The sequence below is a fragment of the Sphaerodactylus townsendi genome, linkage group LG14, assembly GCF_021028975.2.
Source record: "Sphaerodactylus townsendi isolate TG3544 linkage group LG14, MPM_Stown_v2.3, whole genome shotgun sequence".
Taxonomy (NCBI): domain Eukaryota; kingdom Metazoa; phylum Chordata; class Lepidosauria; order Squamata; family Sphaerodactylidae; genus Sphaerodactylus; species Sphaerodactylus townsendi.
The window spans coordinates 25,966,577-25,981,968 of NC_059438.1; the positions used below are offsets into that span (position 1 = coordinate 25,966,577).

The window sequence follows — 15,392 nt, forward strand, 5'->3', positions numbered from 1 at the left end:
CAAACACCAAATGGCGTAACTGGGCAGGAGTTGGCAGGAGGGGTGGAATCACGGGAGTGGCACAAGAGGCACCTGTGAGCTGCCACACAGAGCAAAGCAGCTGGCCTGGCACCGGGAAGCAGGCATGCCACCCTCCCCGCCCGCCCGCCCTGATGGCTCAAGGCAACAAAACCAGACTGTTCAAGAAGCAGCAACGTTTATATAAACAATAAAATTATTCTTTCTCAGTATTCCCCCCCCCCCGCTTTTTCCCACCCCCCAAGATGCGCCCTGCCCAGCTGAGCACACAAGAGAGTCTTCTGTACAGATCACAGGCCGAAGCGAGCGGGGGTGTGCCGAGGAGTCCCGGGCTGGCCCTGCTCCTTGCGCCCTGGGGTGTAGATCCTTGTAGACCTGCCGAGAGACAAGGAAGAAGAGTGAGTGGGAGCCAGGCGAGCTGCCACCCACCACCGCCCCGACATCAGGGCACCCACCTGATGCTGCCCACGGGGTGGCGGCGCTCCTTCTCCTCCCGGCGGGCACGCAGCTGCTCTTCGGCCAGCGCCATCTCTTCCTCCATGGCAGAGGCTTCCTCCTTGGCCCGCCGACGGCTCTCCTGCGGAAGAAAGAGGCAAGCAGCCCCAAGGCAGGCTTCAGAGCCAGGAGCGCTTCACTGTGAAGGAGCAGGTCCACCGTTCACCGGGACAGAACAGGGACACGCGTGGCTTGCTTCTCCAGGCCTGGCCTGCGCTGCCTTTCCCTGAGCACCCTGCTGCAGCTCCTAACTAGTGTGTGAGGAGCTGCCTGGGGGCTTCCTGTGGATCCTGCCCTGACCAGCAGGGTCACCAGCCAGCCCTGGCTGGAGGCCTGGGAGTCGTTGCCGGCCTTTTAGCCCACCGCGCACGGCAGCACAGACAAAGCGGGGGCAGAGCCAGCGCAAATCTGCTTCCCTTCACCCCACTCATTCATTGTGATCTCAAGAGTAATTCGGGGCCTGAAACAGGGGGAGCCAGTGACCCAAAAGCACTTAGATACATTAAACTGCTGACCTGAACACACATGGGCCAGGCGGCCCTCAAAGCCTTCCTGGGATAGCTGCCTTGCAGGGAAGTAGAAGCCCCAACCCCTCCTGGGGGCCACACCACAGACACGGGGCAGCCACTGGAAAAGGCCACGCTAGCATTACTGCAGAGCACAGCTTAGGCAAAGGAGGCCCTGACACTAAACCCCTGCAGGGCACAGTCGTTCCAAGAATGTGGACCCCACGGCAGCGTGGACACCGTCATGCCCCAGGTGACTAACAGGCACTTTGCTCTAGCTGGAGTTTCCAAGTAGCCTCCAGGGCAGGGCCACAGAATGAACATGACCTGCAGTGGCTTCCCTTACCTGCCGTGACTTGCCAGCATGTTTGATGCTGTAGAACATGGGTCCCAGCTCCGCCAGCCACTCGCCATCCACAGCTGTAACGCACTGCATGTACTCCTGGGAAGGAAGAGAAGTGGAGTCTTTGGCACTTCCAGCCACTGGCCGCCCAAGAGGAGGAGGCGGTAACCCCAGACTTGCTCAAAGACAGGAATCAGTACTTCAGAAGTAGAACTCTGATTTTATTGATGACAAGCACAGGAACAGTTGATGACTATATCGTTTGAACTAGACAGCAACAGGCAAAAGATTATATTCCCCCAGGAGAATATAATCCCTCTCCAAAGGTGAGAAAACATTACACACACACACACAAACATTTCCCAGAGGGGGGGAGGAGGAGGGAAGAAGGCCGAAGGAATATGGTCACACGCACCAACACACACATTCCTCAGACAGTGACAATGGCTAACAGGTTTCACTCCATCCCCCTACAGCCGCATGAGATAACGGAGCACTGGCAAACATTCCCATTCGAGCAGGAAGCTTTCAGGGCTAGAGACATGGCAAGACCCACGCTCAGACGTTAGAGGGTCATGACAGAAGCCACAGTCCTCAACAGACCACAGCTCACAAGCGCTGTTCCCTCCCCACATACCTTGGTGGTCATAACGAGCTCGTGGTAGACGATGTAGTCTGGCGTGTAGCCCATGCCAAAGAGCGAGCTGGTCGGGTGCAGGTGGCATGGCATACCCGTGCGGATGTTGACATATTCCCCAATGCCCTGTGGAGCAGAAGAGGTGGCGTCACCTACCTGCCCAGCGGTGGCATTTTACTGCACAGAGAAGTGGCTAACACATTGATGGAAAGGATTTAAAAATATGTTTATTAGGGAACTACATTTAGGACAGGATGCTCCTCTCTTGCTAGCTAAGAGGAGTCTCTCACCCTAATTCCCAAGAAGCAGAATATCAGACCTGAGAGTGTCAGTCTGAGGACAGACAAGAGGTGACACAATATGGCAGAACGGTCACTAACATTACAGCCTTCTCCAGCTGACCAGCTGTTGGGTTGTCTTCTCAGTTCCTTTGCACATTAGACATTGCTATTCCCAACAACCTTTCTGCACCTGGTGGGCACAAACAGTGCCTGTTGCCCCGTCAGGGCAAACAAGTGGCCAGGTGGCAAGGGCCGACCCTGAGACAGCTAGAGCAAGGGGAGGGGGGGAACTTGCAGGCACCAGAAAAGGAAAATGGCCACCACTGAAAAGACGTCATCCTGATTAGCTGGGCCAAATCCTGACCCTGGAAGCAGCCTGGACAAAAATGGAAGCGAACCAGAATGGTCACTGACCTCGCCAGGAGGCCCTGGGATGCCGGGACTGGCACCCAGCCATGAGGAAAACTGGCAGGCAGGCAGGCCGGACAAGAGGGAATGCCCGGGCCCTTGACCGAGGCTGCTGTGGGGCTTGAAAGCCCAGATGCCTGCGAGGCTGCTTCAGAGAAAGGAAGTGGACCGCTGGCCTTTGGTGGGAGAGGCGCTTCCCCCAGGCCCGGCCTCTCCTCCAACGAAGTCAAGGCAGGAAAGCGGTGCAGGAGAGCCAGAATGAGCTGGGCCCGCCCCCGCCAGGCAGCACGTCAAGCTGCCCTGCCCTCACCTTCAGTTTGGCAGCCTGGTGAAAGTAGGCGGCACAGATACACTTGCGGACGATGTCCCAGTCAGTGCCGCACGACGCCAGGCTCATGCGCTGCTGCACCATGATGTCCTTCAGCTGGGCCCGCACCTCCCGCACCTGGAAGCAGAGCGGCAGCTCAGTTCTGGGGCCTCCACCAGGGGGCCGCCCTGAGCCCTTCGGGGGAGGGCGGGGTATAAATCGAATGAATGAATGAATGAATGAATGAATGAATGAATGAATGAATGAATGAATGAATGAGGGGGCCTGGCCGCCTGCTGCAGCCCCTCCCTTCCCCGGCAAGCACCTTGCGCATGGCCTTGGCATGGATGAAGTGCTCGTTGCACCAGAGCGTGGAGTAGCCGTTGTTTTTCCACTGCAGGTAGACGTTCAGGTAAGTCAGGTGATCACTCTCAGGAACAGCAAATTTCTCCCGGACTTGGTCACTTTCTTCCTCCCGTCCCTGAAGGGCAGGAGCAACATTCAGCAACGACACAGAGCAGCCCTGTGGGCCACGGGGGTCCCAGGGAAGGCCAACAACACACCTTGGGCCGGTAGAAGATGGCTGGCACAGAGAGCATGGAGACAATCAGCAGGATCTCTGAGCTGCACCCCATGTCGCAGGAGACGATCAGCATCTTGGAAAGGGCGGGATCCAGGGGAAACTCCACCATCAAGCGCCCCGTTGAAGTCAGCCCACCTGCGGACGACGGCACACCGTCACGGAGGCCAGGCCAGCTTCCAGCCGCCCTCTCCTTCCCCCGTGGCAGTCAGCCGCTGCCTCTCACCCACCGGTGTTGTCCAGGGCCCCGAGGATCCACAGCTGGTACATGGAGTTGAGCATGTTGTCTTCTGGAGGCGGGTCCATGAAGTGAAACTGCAGGAGGTCCTGCACCCCCAGGGATTTCAGCAGGAGCACCACGTTGGCCAAGTTCGTGCGCTGGATCTCCGGCACGGTTGTGGTCAGCAGCTCGTTTTTGTACGCGCTCTGAGTGTACAGCCTGCCCGGGGAAGAAAGGTATGGATACTGTGGCCAGGAAATGTTGGGGCAGGGAGGGGGGCAGGTGGACACCCCTGCAGTGTCTGCCCTTCAACATCCCTGGATCTTGTGACCACCAAATGTGTTGATCTCCCTTTACTGTGCAGATTTTTAAGCAGGTGATCTGCCCTGAGTCTCACCAAGAGGCAGAGACCATGATGGACATGAGCAAAACAAAGGCAGACAGGAAGAACTTTAAAAATGGCCCCCACCTGAAACACTGACCGGGGCCCGTCCTTCCAGCTCTGCCCGAGCGCTGGTTTGCGTTGGCCTGGCTGATGGGGTAGATCTGCAGGGCATCCATGCCAATCCGGGGGTTAAAGACCTGGGCGCGAGGAAGAGAAGCAGCCAGGGTCTCCCTCAGCAGAGCTGCCAGGCAACGAGCCTCCTCCACCCCCCAGGTGGCCACACGGCCCTCACCTTCAACTTGCAGTAGCCAGAATCTATCACAAACATGATCCCATCCACCGTCAGGGATGTCTCTGCAATGTTCGTGGCCACGATGCACTTCCGGACTCCGTCTGGGGCCTGACATAAATGGGAGACTTCTGAGTGCTCCCGGCCACTCACACCCCTGGCCGCCCACACCACAAGAGGGCCTCCAGAAAACTCCAGCTGAGACGCCCCAGAGCGGCACTTAGCTTGGCAAAGGGAAAGCTTCTTTCCCTGCTTCTGCTGCTGAACATCAGTTCAGGATTTGGGACTAGGCTGCCCCTGGGGACACCACTGGCCACGTCTGGACTTATGCCTGGCAGTTATACTTTGCCTCCGTGCCCCTCTGCCCGGCCCCAGCTGTTCCTGTTGCCCCAGCCCCCAGCTTCAACTTTTCCATGCCCCTGTCACTATTCTTTCTTCTGAAAGGTTTTTCTGGAGTCAGTTGGCATGACAACTGGGCTGCCTTCCCTCCTCCGGCCAATCCAGAGCTCCAGGGCTGGGAAAAATCCATCAGCTGGGTACCTAGACCCCTCCCCCAAAATCTCTGCCCTCTGCTCCGTCTCCTAGGGCAGAAGTTAAACGGCTGCTCTTCCTGTCCTGTCCTGTGATGCAACCTCCAGACAGACAAGGGGTCAGAGAGCGGAGGAGCACGCCCACAGACCCCTTCACCCACCTTCTGGAAAATCTTGGCCTGCAGATCTGAGGGGAGTTGCGAGTAGATGGGCAGCACGGCCAGGGCAGGGGCGTTCTCCAGCTCCTCCAGGTGCTCCACAATTTGCTCTGAGGTGACCTGCCACAAGAGGGGGAAGGGACGAGAGGCCACCGTCATGCAGGGCAGAAGGCGGCAGGAGGGGGCCCCAGGGCCCAGGTCCCCACTTGGCTCACTTCAATATCCTCCTGGCCAGGCATGAAAATCAGGATATCTCCAGGGGCACTGGAGAGATGCACCTGCAGGGCCTGCTTCACGGCTGCCTCCACGTAGTCCTCCTGGGGGGTCTGGAAGGGAGAGAGGCCGTGAAACACCAGGGCCCTGCCAGTCACCACCCCCACCTCCTCCTCATGCAGGCTACGGCCCACAAAACCCGGCAACGCTTCAAAGCTCCCCCACGCACCTTACTGAAGAGGACGTCTACGGGGAAAGTGCGGCCGGGGATGTGGAAAATGGGGACGTTCCCAAAGAAAGCGGCAAATTTCTCTGCATCCATTGTGGCTGAGGTGACAATCAGCTTGAGGTCTGAGCGCCGAGCCACCACCTGGAGAGGAACCCCAACAGAAAGGTCACACGGGTGGCTCCTCAGTTCCCACTAAGCAACTGCGTGCGGCTGGCTTACTCTAGGGAGGATGCAGCCAAACCTTCCTCTTGCAAAGTCACCCCTCTTGTAACACACAAACCCCCAAAACAGAAACCACCACTTGTGAGAAAAAGGACTGTGAGATACCAGTGCCTTCAATTCTGCTCAACACTCGCAGAGTACTAAGAAAGGCCTCTGCTCACTTTGATTTTTACAGATGAATATAACAAAAAAGCGCTCTTTGTGGCTGCAACAGCCGTCTTCTTTACCCAACTCCACAAACCAAGCAGATGGGGCCTGACCAGTTACTCTTCATTAAGACCTTGGGTTGGTTTCCTCCAAACTTAACAAGGGAGAGGCTCCCTATACGACAGCAACGTCACCAAGAGCACACTTTTCGTTAAAACGTCAATATGCAGCACTTTCAGACATTTCTGCTTCCCTTGCCAGACCCTGAACAGCCTTGCACAAAGCAGAAGACTCTGCCAGTGATAGAGGCCTCCCCTATGGTAGTAGCAAGTGCCAGGTGAGACACAAAACTTTTCTCCATCACTGGAAGAAAGTAACCCAGAGGCCTTCTGATCCTCGGATGTCCACAGGCAGAGCCAGGAACACTCTGAGATTCCACCAGTCCACTGCCAGCACTACATGCATGGATTTAATGGGGATGGCCACACCCACACACAATCTGAGGCATGGGGACACTGAACACACCGTGCTATAACTAGTTTCCCCACCTACAGCATGCCAGAACATAGCCCCACTGAACGGGCCTTCCCACCAAAGGGATGCCAGCTGCTGCTTCCTTAGAAAATCCACGGCACCTACAGCCTTCGACACTGAAACGAACCCCTGGACCAAGCCCTGTCACCGCAGTAGCGGAACAGTTGCCTGGACAATGGCCAGCATTTCAGGCTGAGTGCTGCAGGCTACTGGAGCCTCCCAGGGTGGCCGGCGGCTACAGGGCACACGGAAGGCGATGAGTGGACCTCTGAAGACAAGCCTGGTCTTTGGTTTTAGTTGCAGACAGCAAGCAGCCTGCAGTTCCATCCAGAAATGCCTTCTTGGACAGTGCTCTTCCCAGAATGCCCTCTTCCTTTACAGTAAAAGAAAGAAGGGGAAACCCCCTTCTCCATCCTGACCCAAGGCCCAGCCAGCACACACAGCGGTCAAGGAATCCAGACACCGGCTCCCGAACAGAGCACGGCGTTCCTTCCCCCTGGCATCTCAGCACAGAGGCGTTCCTCCCATTGGGCAAAGTGGGCAGTTGCCCAGGGTGCTCCCTTGTGGGGGGACGCAAAAACTGCAGGTTCGTTTGTGGGGTTTTTTTTTGTATTTTCAGAGTTTTCCCATTTTTGGCCTGCAGAGGGCGCAGTTTTTAGGCTAGCAGTACCACAATTTCAGGGATGTTTCGGGAGACTCTCCTGATGCTATCACCCAGGTTTGATGAGTCCAAAGGGGGCGCCCCATCCCCCATTGTTTCCAATGGGAGCTAACAGAAGATGGGGGCTACACCTTTGAGGGTCGATAACTTTGGACACCCTGAACCAAACTTCACCAAACCTGGGTGGTACCCTGTTTCCCCGAATATAAGACATCCCCTGAAAATAAGACACAGTAGAGGTTTTGCTGAAGTGCGAAATATAAGGCATCCCCTGAAAGGAAGACAGCAAAGTTTTTGTTTGGAAGCATGCCCAACGAACAGAAAACAGAAAAATAAGACATCCCCTGAAAATAAGACATAGCGCATCTTAATTAATATAAGACACTGTCTTATTTTCGGGGAAACACGGTATCATTAGGAGAGTCTCCTAAAGATGCACTGAAAGTTTGGTGCTGCTAGCTTAACAATTGCACCCCTGACAGCAGACACCCCCCAAATTTTCCTTTTAAATCCCCCCCCCCCACTTTGGCATGGATTTAAAGGGAGAATCTGAGGTCCCCAGTTTAAACGTTGAAAGTGATGCTGTTTGGGGGTGCATTCCAGCATCACTTGTTTAAACTAGGGAGCCCAGATTCTCCTTTTAAATCCACCTTAAAGGGAGAATCTGGGGTTCCCAGTTTATATAACATTGAAAGTGATGCTGTTTCCCCCAATTGGGAGGACAGGATACAACACCATAAAATGTTTTCATAGCAGTAATAAAACATTTTGAAAGCATTTTGAAAATGTTTTCAAAAGAAACTATTTCTGCTGTGTGGCATGGCCTATTGCTGTGTTTAGATTTTCCTTTTAAATGTTCTATAATTTGATGGTGACTTTGAAACGACCTGGTGTAAAAAAATTATTGCTTAGTCACAGTGGGGGATGGCAGCTGCCCATGCGGGGGGCGCCAAACTCCAGTTTGCCTAGATACGCCACTGGGCGTAGCTACAAGGGGGCCAGGGGGTGCGCATTGCACTGGGCATGTGCCTGGGGGCATCAAACTCAGGCTTTGCCCAGGGCTCCAGTTTGCCTAGTTACGCCAACGCAGAGGCCTAACTGAGGCCCAACACTGCCAGCTAACACTGACCTCCCGCAAGAGGCCAAAAAGCACATCTGTGTTGAGGGAGCTTCGTGTGCCTCGTCCATGATGATGGCGCTATAGTGGTCAAGATCTGCTTCTCGCAAAGACTCGCGCAGCAGGATTCCATCAGTCATGTATTTGATCACAGTATTTTCTGAGGTGCAGTCCTCAAAACGGATCGCATAGCCCACCTGTGGGAAGCAGCAAACACACCAGCAAGGCACGCGTCAGCACAGGCAGTGCAGCGGCGACTGCCCCTCCCCATCCCAGATGGACGCGCTGTGCTCACCTCTTCACCTAAACTGACACCCATCTCCTCACTAACACGCTTGGCCACAGACATGGCAGCCACCCTACGGGGCTGCGTACAGCCAATCATGCCATAGTCAGTATAGGCGTCCTCGTGCAGGTACTGAGTCAGCTGGGTGGTTTTGCCGCTGCCGGTCTCTCCTACCACAATCACAATGCTGTTATCCCTGTAAGAATGGGGGAAAGGAATTATACTCTCCTCTGCCCCTCCCAGAAAACCCCAGGAGGCAAGCGGGGAGAGAGAAAGAAAGAAAGAAAGAAAGAAAGAAAGAAAGAAAGAAAGAAAGAAAGAAAGAAAGAAAGAAAGAAAGAAAGAAAGAAAGAAAGAAAGAAAGAAAGAAAGAAAGAAAGAAAGAAAGAAAGAAAGAAAGAAGAGGGACAGGAGCAGAGTTACCGGATAACTGTCAAAAGCTCCTGCTGAACCGCAAAGATGGGCAAGTACTGCCTCTGCTCAGCAATTGACTTCTTCTTTGCAAACTCACTGCTGGCTTCGCTCTTTTCTTTCATGTGATCAGCAAACTTCTGCTCTGTCCTAAGGGGAGACATGTGGCGTCAGCAGCCCCTCGAAACCACCACCGCTCTGCCACCCCCTCGCCTCCTCCCTCCCTACCTGTAATCCACTGTGCCATCCTCTGCCAGGACCTGGCTCGCCCCCTCCTCCTCCTCCTCCTTCTTGATGCCCATGATGTTCCCCAGTTTGGTGCCAGCCAACTCCCAGTGCTTGTGCTGAGCCTGTGAATGCCAAAGACAGCAAGTCACTCTACTACTGTGCCTTGAGTAGTGAGCAGCAACATCAGCAAGAGCTCACCCTTCCCCACACAGTCAGCCACTTCTTTCTCAAAGGGGCGGGAGCCATTATACAACAGCCCACCTGCTCAGTGCTGAACAGATTAGGCGAACAGGGCCTCAAGAAGATAAGCCTATGCAGCTTGCAGCCTCACCAGCCAGCAGTAGTTCTCCACCCCCCAGGCACAGATCAAATCCTGGCACTAAAATGATGCCAGGCTCCACTCCAGCATACACTTTTCTGCTAGGTAAGCAAGTCTCCATCACAAATAATAAGCAAGTGGCGGTCCGTGCAACATAAATGGAAATAAAGTAAATGCACTACACACAGCTAGCAGCAATCACTGGAGAAGCTGGGAATACTTACAAGGTAAAAAACCTTTACAGAGTGTTCAGAGCAACATCCAGAGATTCTTGGGTGTCAAATAATCTATTTACAAGCATATGAGCAAAAGCTCAAGTGCACCAACACCGCTGCATAAGAATAATAATCTTTCAGAAGAGCAGTTTAAAGAATTAAGTACACTGGAGAACATGAGAATTCATCGTTAAGGAAATTTTGTACGTCTGAGTTATCCGGACACCGGGTAGGGTTAATGGGTACTCTTACCAATAAAGACAAAACAATCCTTAAGAAGGATTTTTCATGTTCTTCAGCGTACTGAGGTCTTCAAACAGTTTGCTTGAAAGAGCGTTGATATTACGCAGCACTGTTGGTGAACTGTAGTTTTTGCACACATGTTTCTGAATAGATTAGTTGACATAAGAATCTCTGGATCTCAATGTGGATACTTTTTAATGATTCTTTACTTTATAAATATTCCTGACTTACAGATAGCTATTGCTGCTAGCCACACGTAGTGCACTTACTTTGTATTTGGGTAAGCAAGTTTGGCTAGACAAGGTAAGTCTTCTGGCTACTGGACTTGAGCCCCCAAAGCCCCCAAAAGGAGAAATCCACGCACCTTCCTGCGCTCCTTCTGCTCCCGATGCTTGCGCACCAGTTGACTGCCCTTGCGGGCAATAAGCGCCAGGTCCGAAGTGGCATCTTTGACAGGGATGACTGGTTCTGGCTAGAACAAACACGCGAGCAAGAGTGACTCACTGGAGAGCAGGAAGCGGCCCTCGCCGGCACCTCCCCCACCTCCACTTGCCCTCTCACCTGTTTGGTGAAGACGATTCGTCCGTCTAAGAAAGGCGGCACCAGGTTGTGGACCAGGAGGTGAACCTTGGCAGCGTTGTCTTCCTCAAAGTCCTCATCCACCTCCAGACGGTGCACCACACCACTGGTCAGCATACGATTAGTCTCCCAGCGCTCGTTGTCCTGCAGAGCAGAAGACCATGAAAGGACACACCATCTCTCCCTGCCTGCAACAGTGGTAGGGACCGCAAACTTCCTGGGGGGATGGTGGCTGCAGATTTCCCACTGGCCGCTAAGGAAAAAGAAGCACCCCCCCCCCCAAATACCTCGTTGATCTGCCTGCGCTGAGCGGAGATGCGCTTCTGCTTCTGCAAGTGCTGCTCCCGCTTCCTGACGTATTCTTCTGATGAGGAGGCCAGAGGATTGTGAAACTCATCGTAGCCCTCGTCCATCATGTACCAGTCCCGGTCAGCTTGCTGGGCAAACGGACAAGCCGTGAGCAGAGCTGGCCAGACCAGCAGGCTCACCCACCTGCCTACCTGCCTGCTCTCCACAGGGGGCAACCAGTGCGTTGGAACAAAAAGCAGATGGGAACTGGCTGGGGATGTTGCGATCCCACCCTTCCTCCAATGACCGTAAGACAGCACATCTCCAGCCCATTGTGCACTGGCAACCCTGTGAGTAAGGCGAGGCTCAAGATGTGGCAGGGAGTTGGGAACCTGGCGCTCGTGAATCTGGAACCTGGCATGCTAATCTCAGCACCACCGCAGTTCTCCAGATCCTGGCAAAACAGCAGCTGACAGCCTGGCCTCGTGGCCACTCCACCCAGTCAACGCTTTCGCAGAACAAGCTCAATGGGCAGGGTGCCTGCCACTTGCTTTGATCATACAGCTGGATTTAGCCTGCTTCCTTCAGGCACAGTGGCAAACACGGCCCAGTCAGCCACTGCTGCTCAAAGTACATCTGCTCTCCATGTTCAGAAACTAACCTGAGTTCTTGTTGGCCAAGATGTCACGCACAGCTGTCTCTTTTCAGAGGAGCCTTGCTGGATGAGACCAACAAACGTCCACCTAGTTCAGCATTCTGCTTCATGAAGTGGCCGGCAAACTGCCCTGGGGGACAAACGCCCAGGGCACAGAGGCCAAGGCTTTCTCCCAATGTTACCTGCTAGCACTGATTATTCGAAGACCAATCACTGCTAGATGCTGAGGTTCTCTTCACTACCTGGGACCACCAGCCATTCATAGGTTTTCTCTTTCCTGAATCTGCCCCTAACCCATCTGAAAGCCATCTATATGTTGATAGTTACCGCTACATGTACTGACAAAAAATATTCCAATCGAATTGAACTAGTATTTACTTTGGTCTATTCTGAACTTATCACTTATTAACTTTCATTCAGCATTCCAGTTAAGATACAGGATACTCTCCCCATTTAGGTAAATACTATAAATCTCCCTCCCCCAACACTACTTATAAAACTAAAAAGTCTTAAAATCCCATTCCCTCTTCTTAGACGAAAATCCTCTCATATGCTTTTGGCTGGTTTCTGCACATCGTTTACTTTTCTGTGATCCTTTCTGAGACGTGACATCCATAATCTCTTCTGACTCCTGCTACGTACTGCTCGGCTTGTAAATAAAAGTCCTCTTCAGAGGGATGGGGGTGGGGAGGGAAACAGACCTGCGGGGCACGGCAACTAAATGCATCCAGCCACACTCACCCGCTGGTCATCTTCCCACTGCTGCCGCTCTTCTTCTGTTTCAAAGGCAATGCTGTCCTCTCCTTCGTCACGCTTCCCTGGAAAAAGACATTGTTGGCAAGTGCCAGCTCTGGCCCCAGACTGCACATCCACACCCTGACAAGTTCCGCTGACCCTCACCTCTGCCCCGAGAAAGCCAGGGCGGGGCACCCAATGGCCGCTGGTTGTCTGCCCACTCGTTGTACTTGTAAGATGGAGTCGGCAAAGGGGTTTCCTCTGGATATTTACTTCTGATAGACCTGCCAAGGTTGTGCAGAGAGAATAGTTAGCTCCAAAGAAAATAGCCAATTACAGGAAACAAAGTTTAGCCTCGGCCCATCTCCATCTCCCGCCCTACCCACGCCCCCTGCTTTGGCCCTTCCCAGGAACCCTCGCCCCCTCCCTTTCAGCAGGCTCCGCTGACCCCATAACTACTTACCGGTCCCTCCTGTCGCTATCACGGGATGATGCTGACGCCCGGTGACTTCGTTCAGAATCCTGGCTGGAGGGCAAGGGAGACGGAGACTCCCATTGGGAGCGGCGGGAACTGCTGTAGCCGCTGTCCTCTTCTTCCCAACTGGAGCGGGAAGGTGTGGCTGCATCTGGATGCAGAGGGGAGAAAGGCAGCGCATCAGCTTGCAAAACTCCGCAGCAGCAGCAGCAGCTCTGGCCGAGCTTTTATGGGGTGCTGGGGATCTCCCCCCACAGGAAAGACAGGAGTACCTTTAGGACGGTGCCGAGGGCTCTCCGGCTCATTCTTCCGAGAGCTGCTGGACTCCGAGGAGGAACCATCCCTCTCCGACCGGCCGCTGCTTCTTCGCCGGCTCCTGTCGCGCTCTGCGTGGGAGAAAGGCTCCTGTCTGTCAGCCACCCTCCCGCAGAGAAGGCCAGGCGAGGCGAGGCGGAGCGGAGGGGTGCTGCTGCTGCTGCAGCAGAAAGGAGGCTACCTGCGTGGTCCCGGTCGCGGTCGACCCGGCGCTCCTTCTCCTCCTTGGACGAGGCGTAGACGCCCTGCTCCCGACGCTCCCTGGCCCGCTGCCGGCTGCGCTCCCAGAACTCCTCGCTCACCCCCCCGGGGTGCGATGGCGTCTCCACCCGGGCCGAGCGGTAGTGCCTGCGAGGAAAGGGGCAGCGCCACGACCGGCCGCGTCAGCTCGGCCGCTGGAAGACCCCCCCCTCTCCTCTACCCCCCGTGTGGCCGCCGGGCCCAGGCTAAGGAAGCCCCCGTCCGCTCCCCCAGGAAGCCTCGGGGCGGGGGGCGGAGGAGCACCTGTCTCGGCGGCTGCTGCTGCTGCTGCTGCTGCTGCGCCCGGAGTCGGCCTCGTCGTGCGGCGCGGGCGGCGGCGGCGGCTCCTGGGCGTCGGCGTCCGAAGAGGCGGCGGCGAGGCGGGGGCGGTTCCTGGCGCCGGCCTCCCGCTCCCTCTGGCGGCGCTTCTGGGCGGCCAGCAGGTCGAGGCCCAGCAGGGAGGCGCGCGGCGCGGGGCGCTTGAAGACGTGCTGCTCGGCCCCCGCCGCCGCCCCCGCGCCGCCCCGCTTCTTCAGCACCAGCCCGCCCTCCTGCGCGCCGGGCTCCAGCCCCGCCAGCCGGTGCAGCTCCGCCGCCGCCGCCGCCCCCTCGCCCATCGCCGGCCCCTGCCCGGACAGCGCTGCCCCGCGAGGCGGAGGAGGAGGAGGAGGAAGAGGAAGAGGCGCGCGGCCTTCCTGCCGGAGGCTTCAGGGCCCGGGCGCCGCCATGGCCCGCCCCACAATGCACTCCGCGCCGGCCGCTCTAGCCTCCGCCGCTCACCATGGAGGCGCCCCGCCTTGCGCTTGCGCGGAAGAAGGAGGAGCAGCAGCAGCCGCCGCGGAGCCGGCCCTGGACGGAGGCCTCCCCGCTGGGCCCCCGCTGCACACGGCCTAATCAGGAGGGGCGCCGCCGACATCCGGGCTCCTCCTTGCCGCCTCCGGCGAGTGGCTGCCCCTCGGCGCCCGCAAACGCGGAACAGGAGCCGCCCGTCTAGGACTCCGTACTCCATCGTGATCACATGACTGGCCTTCCTGGTTGCCATGGCAACAGGCCCCGTCCGGGCAGGAGGTCCCCCGTCTCCCAATTTCGGCGTCTGGAGGCGGGACGTCCTGCGTACGCCCCGCCTCTTCCCGGAAGCAGCCGAGCCCCCCACCCCATTCCACAGAGAGGCCTTCTCCACGAGCTCATCGCCCCTCCCGCGGAAAGCGACCTTCCTTTCTTCCGTGGTGCCCTCCGGGACCCCCCCTCTCCCGCCCCTGGCCCGCGCTGCTGTGGGGGCGCAGAAGCCCTCGGGGGGGGGGGGGTGGCTGGCGCCCCAGCACGCTCAGAGTTGCACCCGCGTTGCTGCGCCCTGGAGGGGCAAGAGGGCGGCGGCCTCCAGTTGGGCCGTGGGAGGCACCTGCCCCGCCTGCACCAGCCTGCCGCAGCCTCTTCCTCGCCTTCGGAGCCGATGTGAAGCGAGCCCAGCGAGAAGCCCGCAGGCGCCCACGCAAGGAAGAGGCAGCCCCCCCCCCCCCCCCCCGTGCTGGCAGAGTTTAGGAGATCAAGGGCAGGCAGGCAGGCCCACCCGGTCTGACCACACTCTGCCCGTGAGGCGCAGCCTGACTACAGCTACACAGCGGGCCCAGAGGACAGGTGTTAGGGGCGGACCCTCGAACTCCCATCTGCACAGAAGACATTAGATGCAAACAACTCTGACCAAAGTCAGGCAAAGCATTTGCCATCTAAGATCTCTGCTAAGATGTCAGGCCTAAAAAAACGACTGGCAGCACAGGTGGGGAAGAGGGGTGCTACACCAGTATATCTCTGGGGTCTGCCAGCTGGCCACACTGGAGCAACACCTGTGCCAGCTGCTGCTCCAGCAAGGATAGGGTAGAGTCCAGGGGACACTGCCTCATCCTGGGGGTATGAGGAGCATCTAGGACCTTCCCAGGTTCTGTCTGTCATGTCCCTGGGAGGAAACAACCACTGCTTCCTTGCATCTATCTGACATTTGAGAGGCATACTGACCTCGCGTTCCCTTGCTGCCTTGGGTTCAGAGCTTAGGAAGGCCCACAACCCCCTTTCAAGGTTCCTTGCTGCAGCTCAGGAGAACCAGGTGATCAGGCTAACTCTCTCTGCTT

The 15,392-nt window shown here is 56.4% G+C and overlaps 1 protein-coding gene across 1 annotated transcript; it reads right to left on the bottom strand.

The window, feature by feature from the left end:
- Window positions 1-231: 231 nt before the first annotated feature.
- On the bottom strand, window positions 232-14,034 carry DHX38 (DEAH-box helicase 38). Its single transcript, XM_048515489.1, is given in 27 exon segments — window positions 232-393; window positions 474-595; window positions 1,366-1,461; window positions 2,000-2,125; window positions 2,999-3,133; window positions 3,321-3,476; window positions 3,559-3,713; window positions 3,806-4,014; window positions 4,265-4,377; window positions 4,473-4,580; window positions 5,161-5,277; window positions 5,373-5,483; window positions 5,600-5,740; window positions 8,293-8,333; window positions 8,336-8,477; window positions 8,576-8,762; window positions 8,990-9,127; window positions 9,206-9,327; window positions 10,347-10,454; window positions 10,544-10,705; window positions 10,849-10,998; window positions 12,246-12,322; window positions 12,405-12,523; window positions 12,703-12,865; window positions 12,987-13,100; window positions 13,211-13,377; window positions 13,534-14,034. Coding segments are annotated over 27 exon segments (3,717 nt in total). The 5' UTR covers window positions 13,887-14,034; the 3' UTR covers window positions 232-308.
- Between the last annotated feature and the right edge of the window lie 1,358 nt (window positions 14,035-15,392).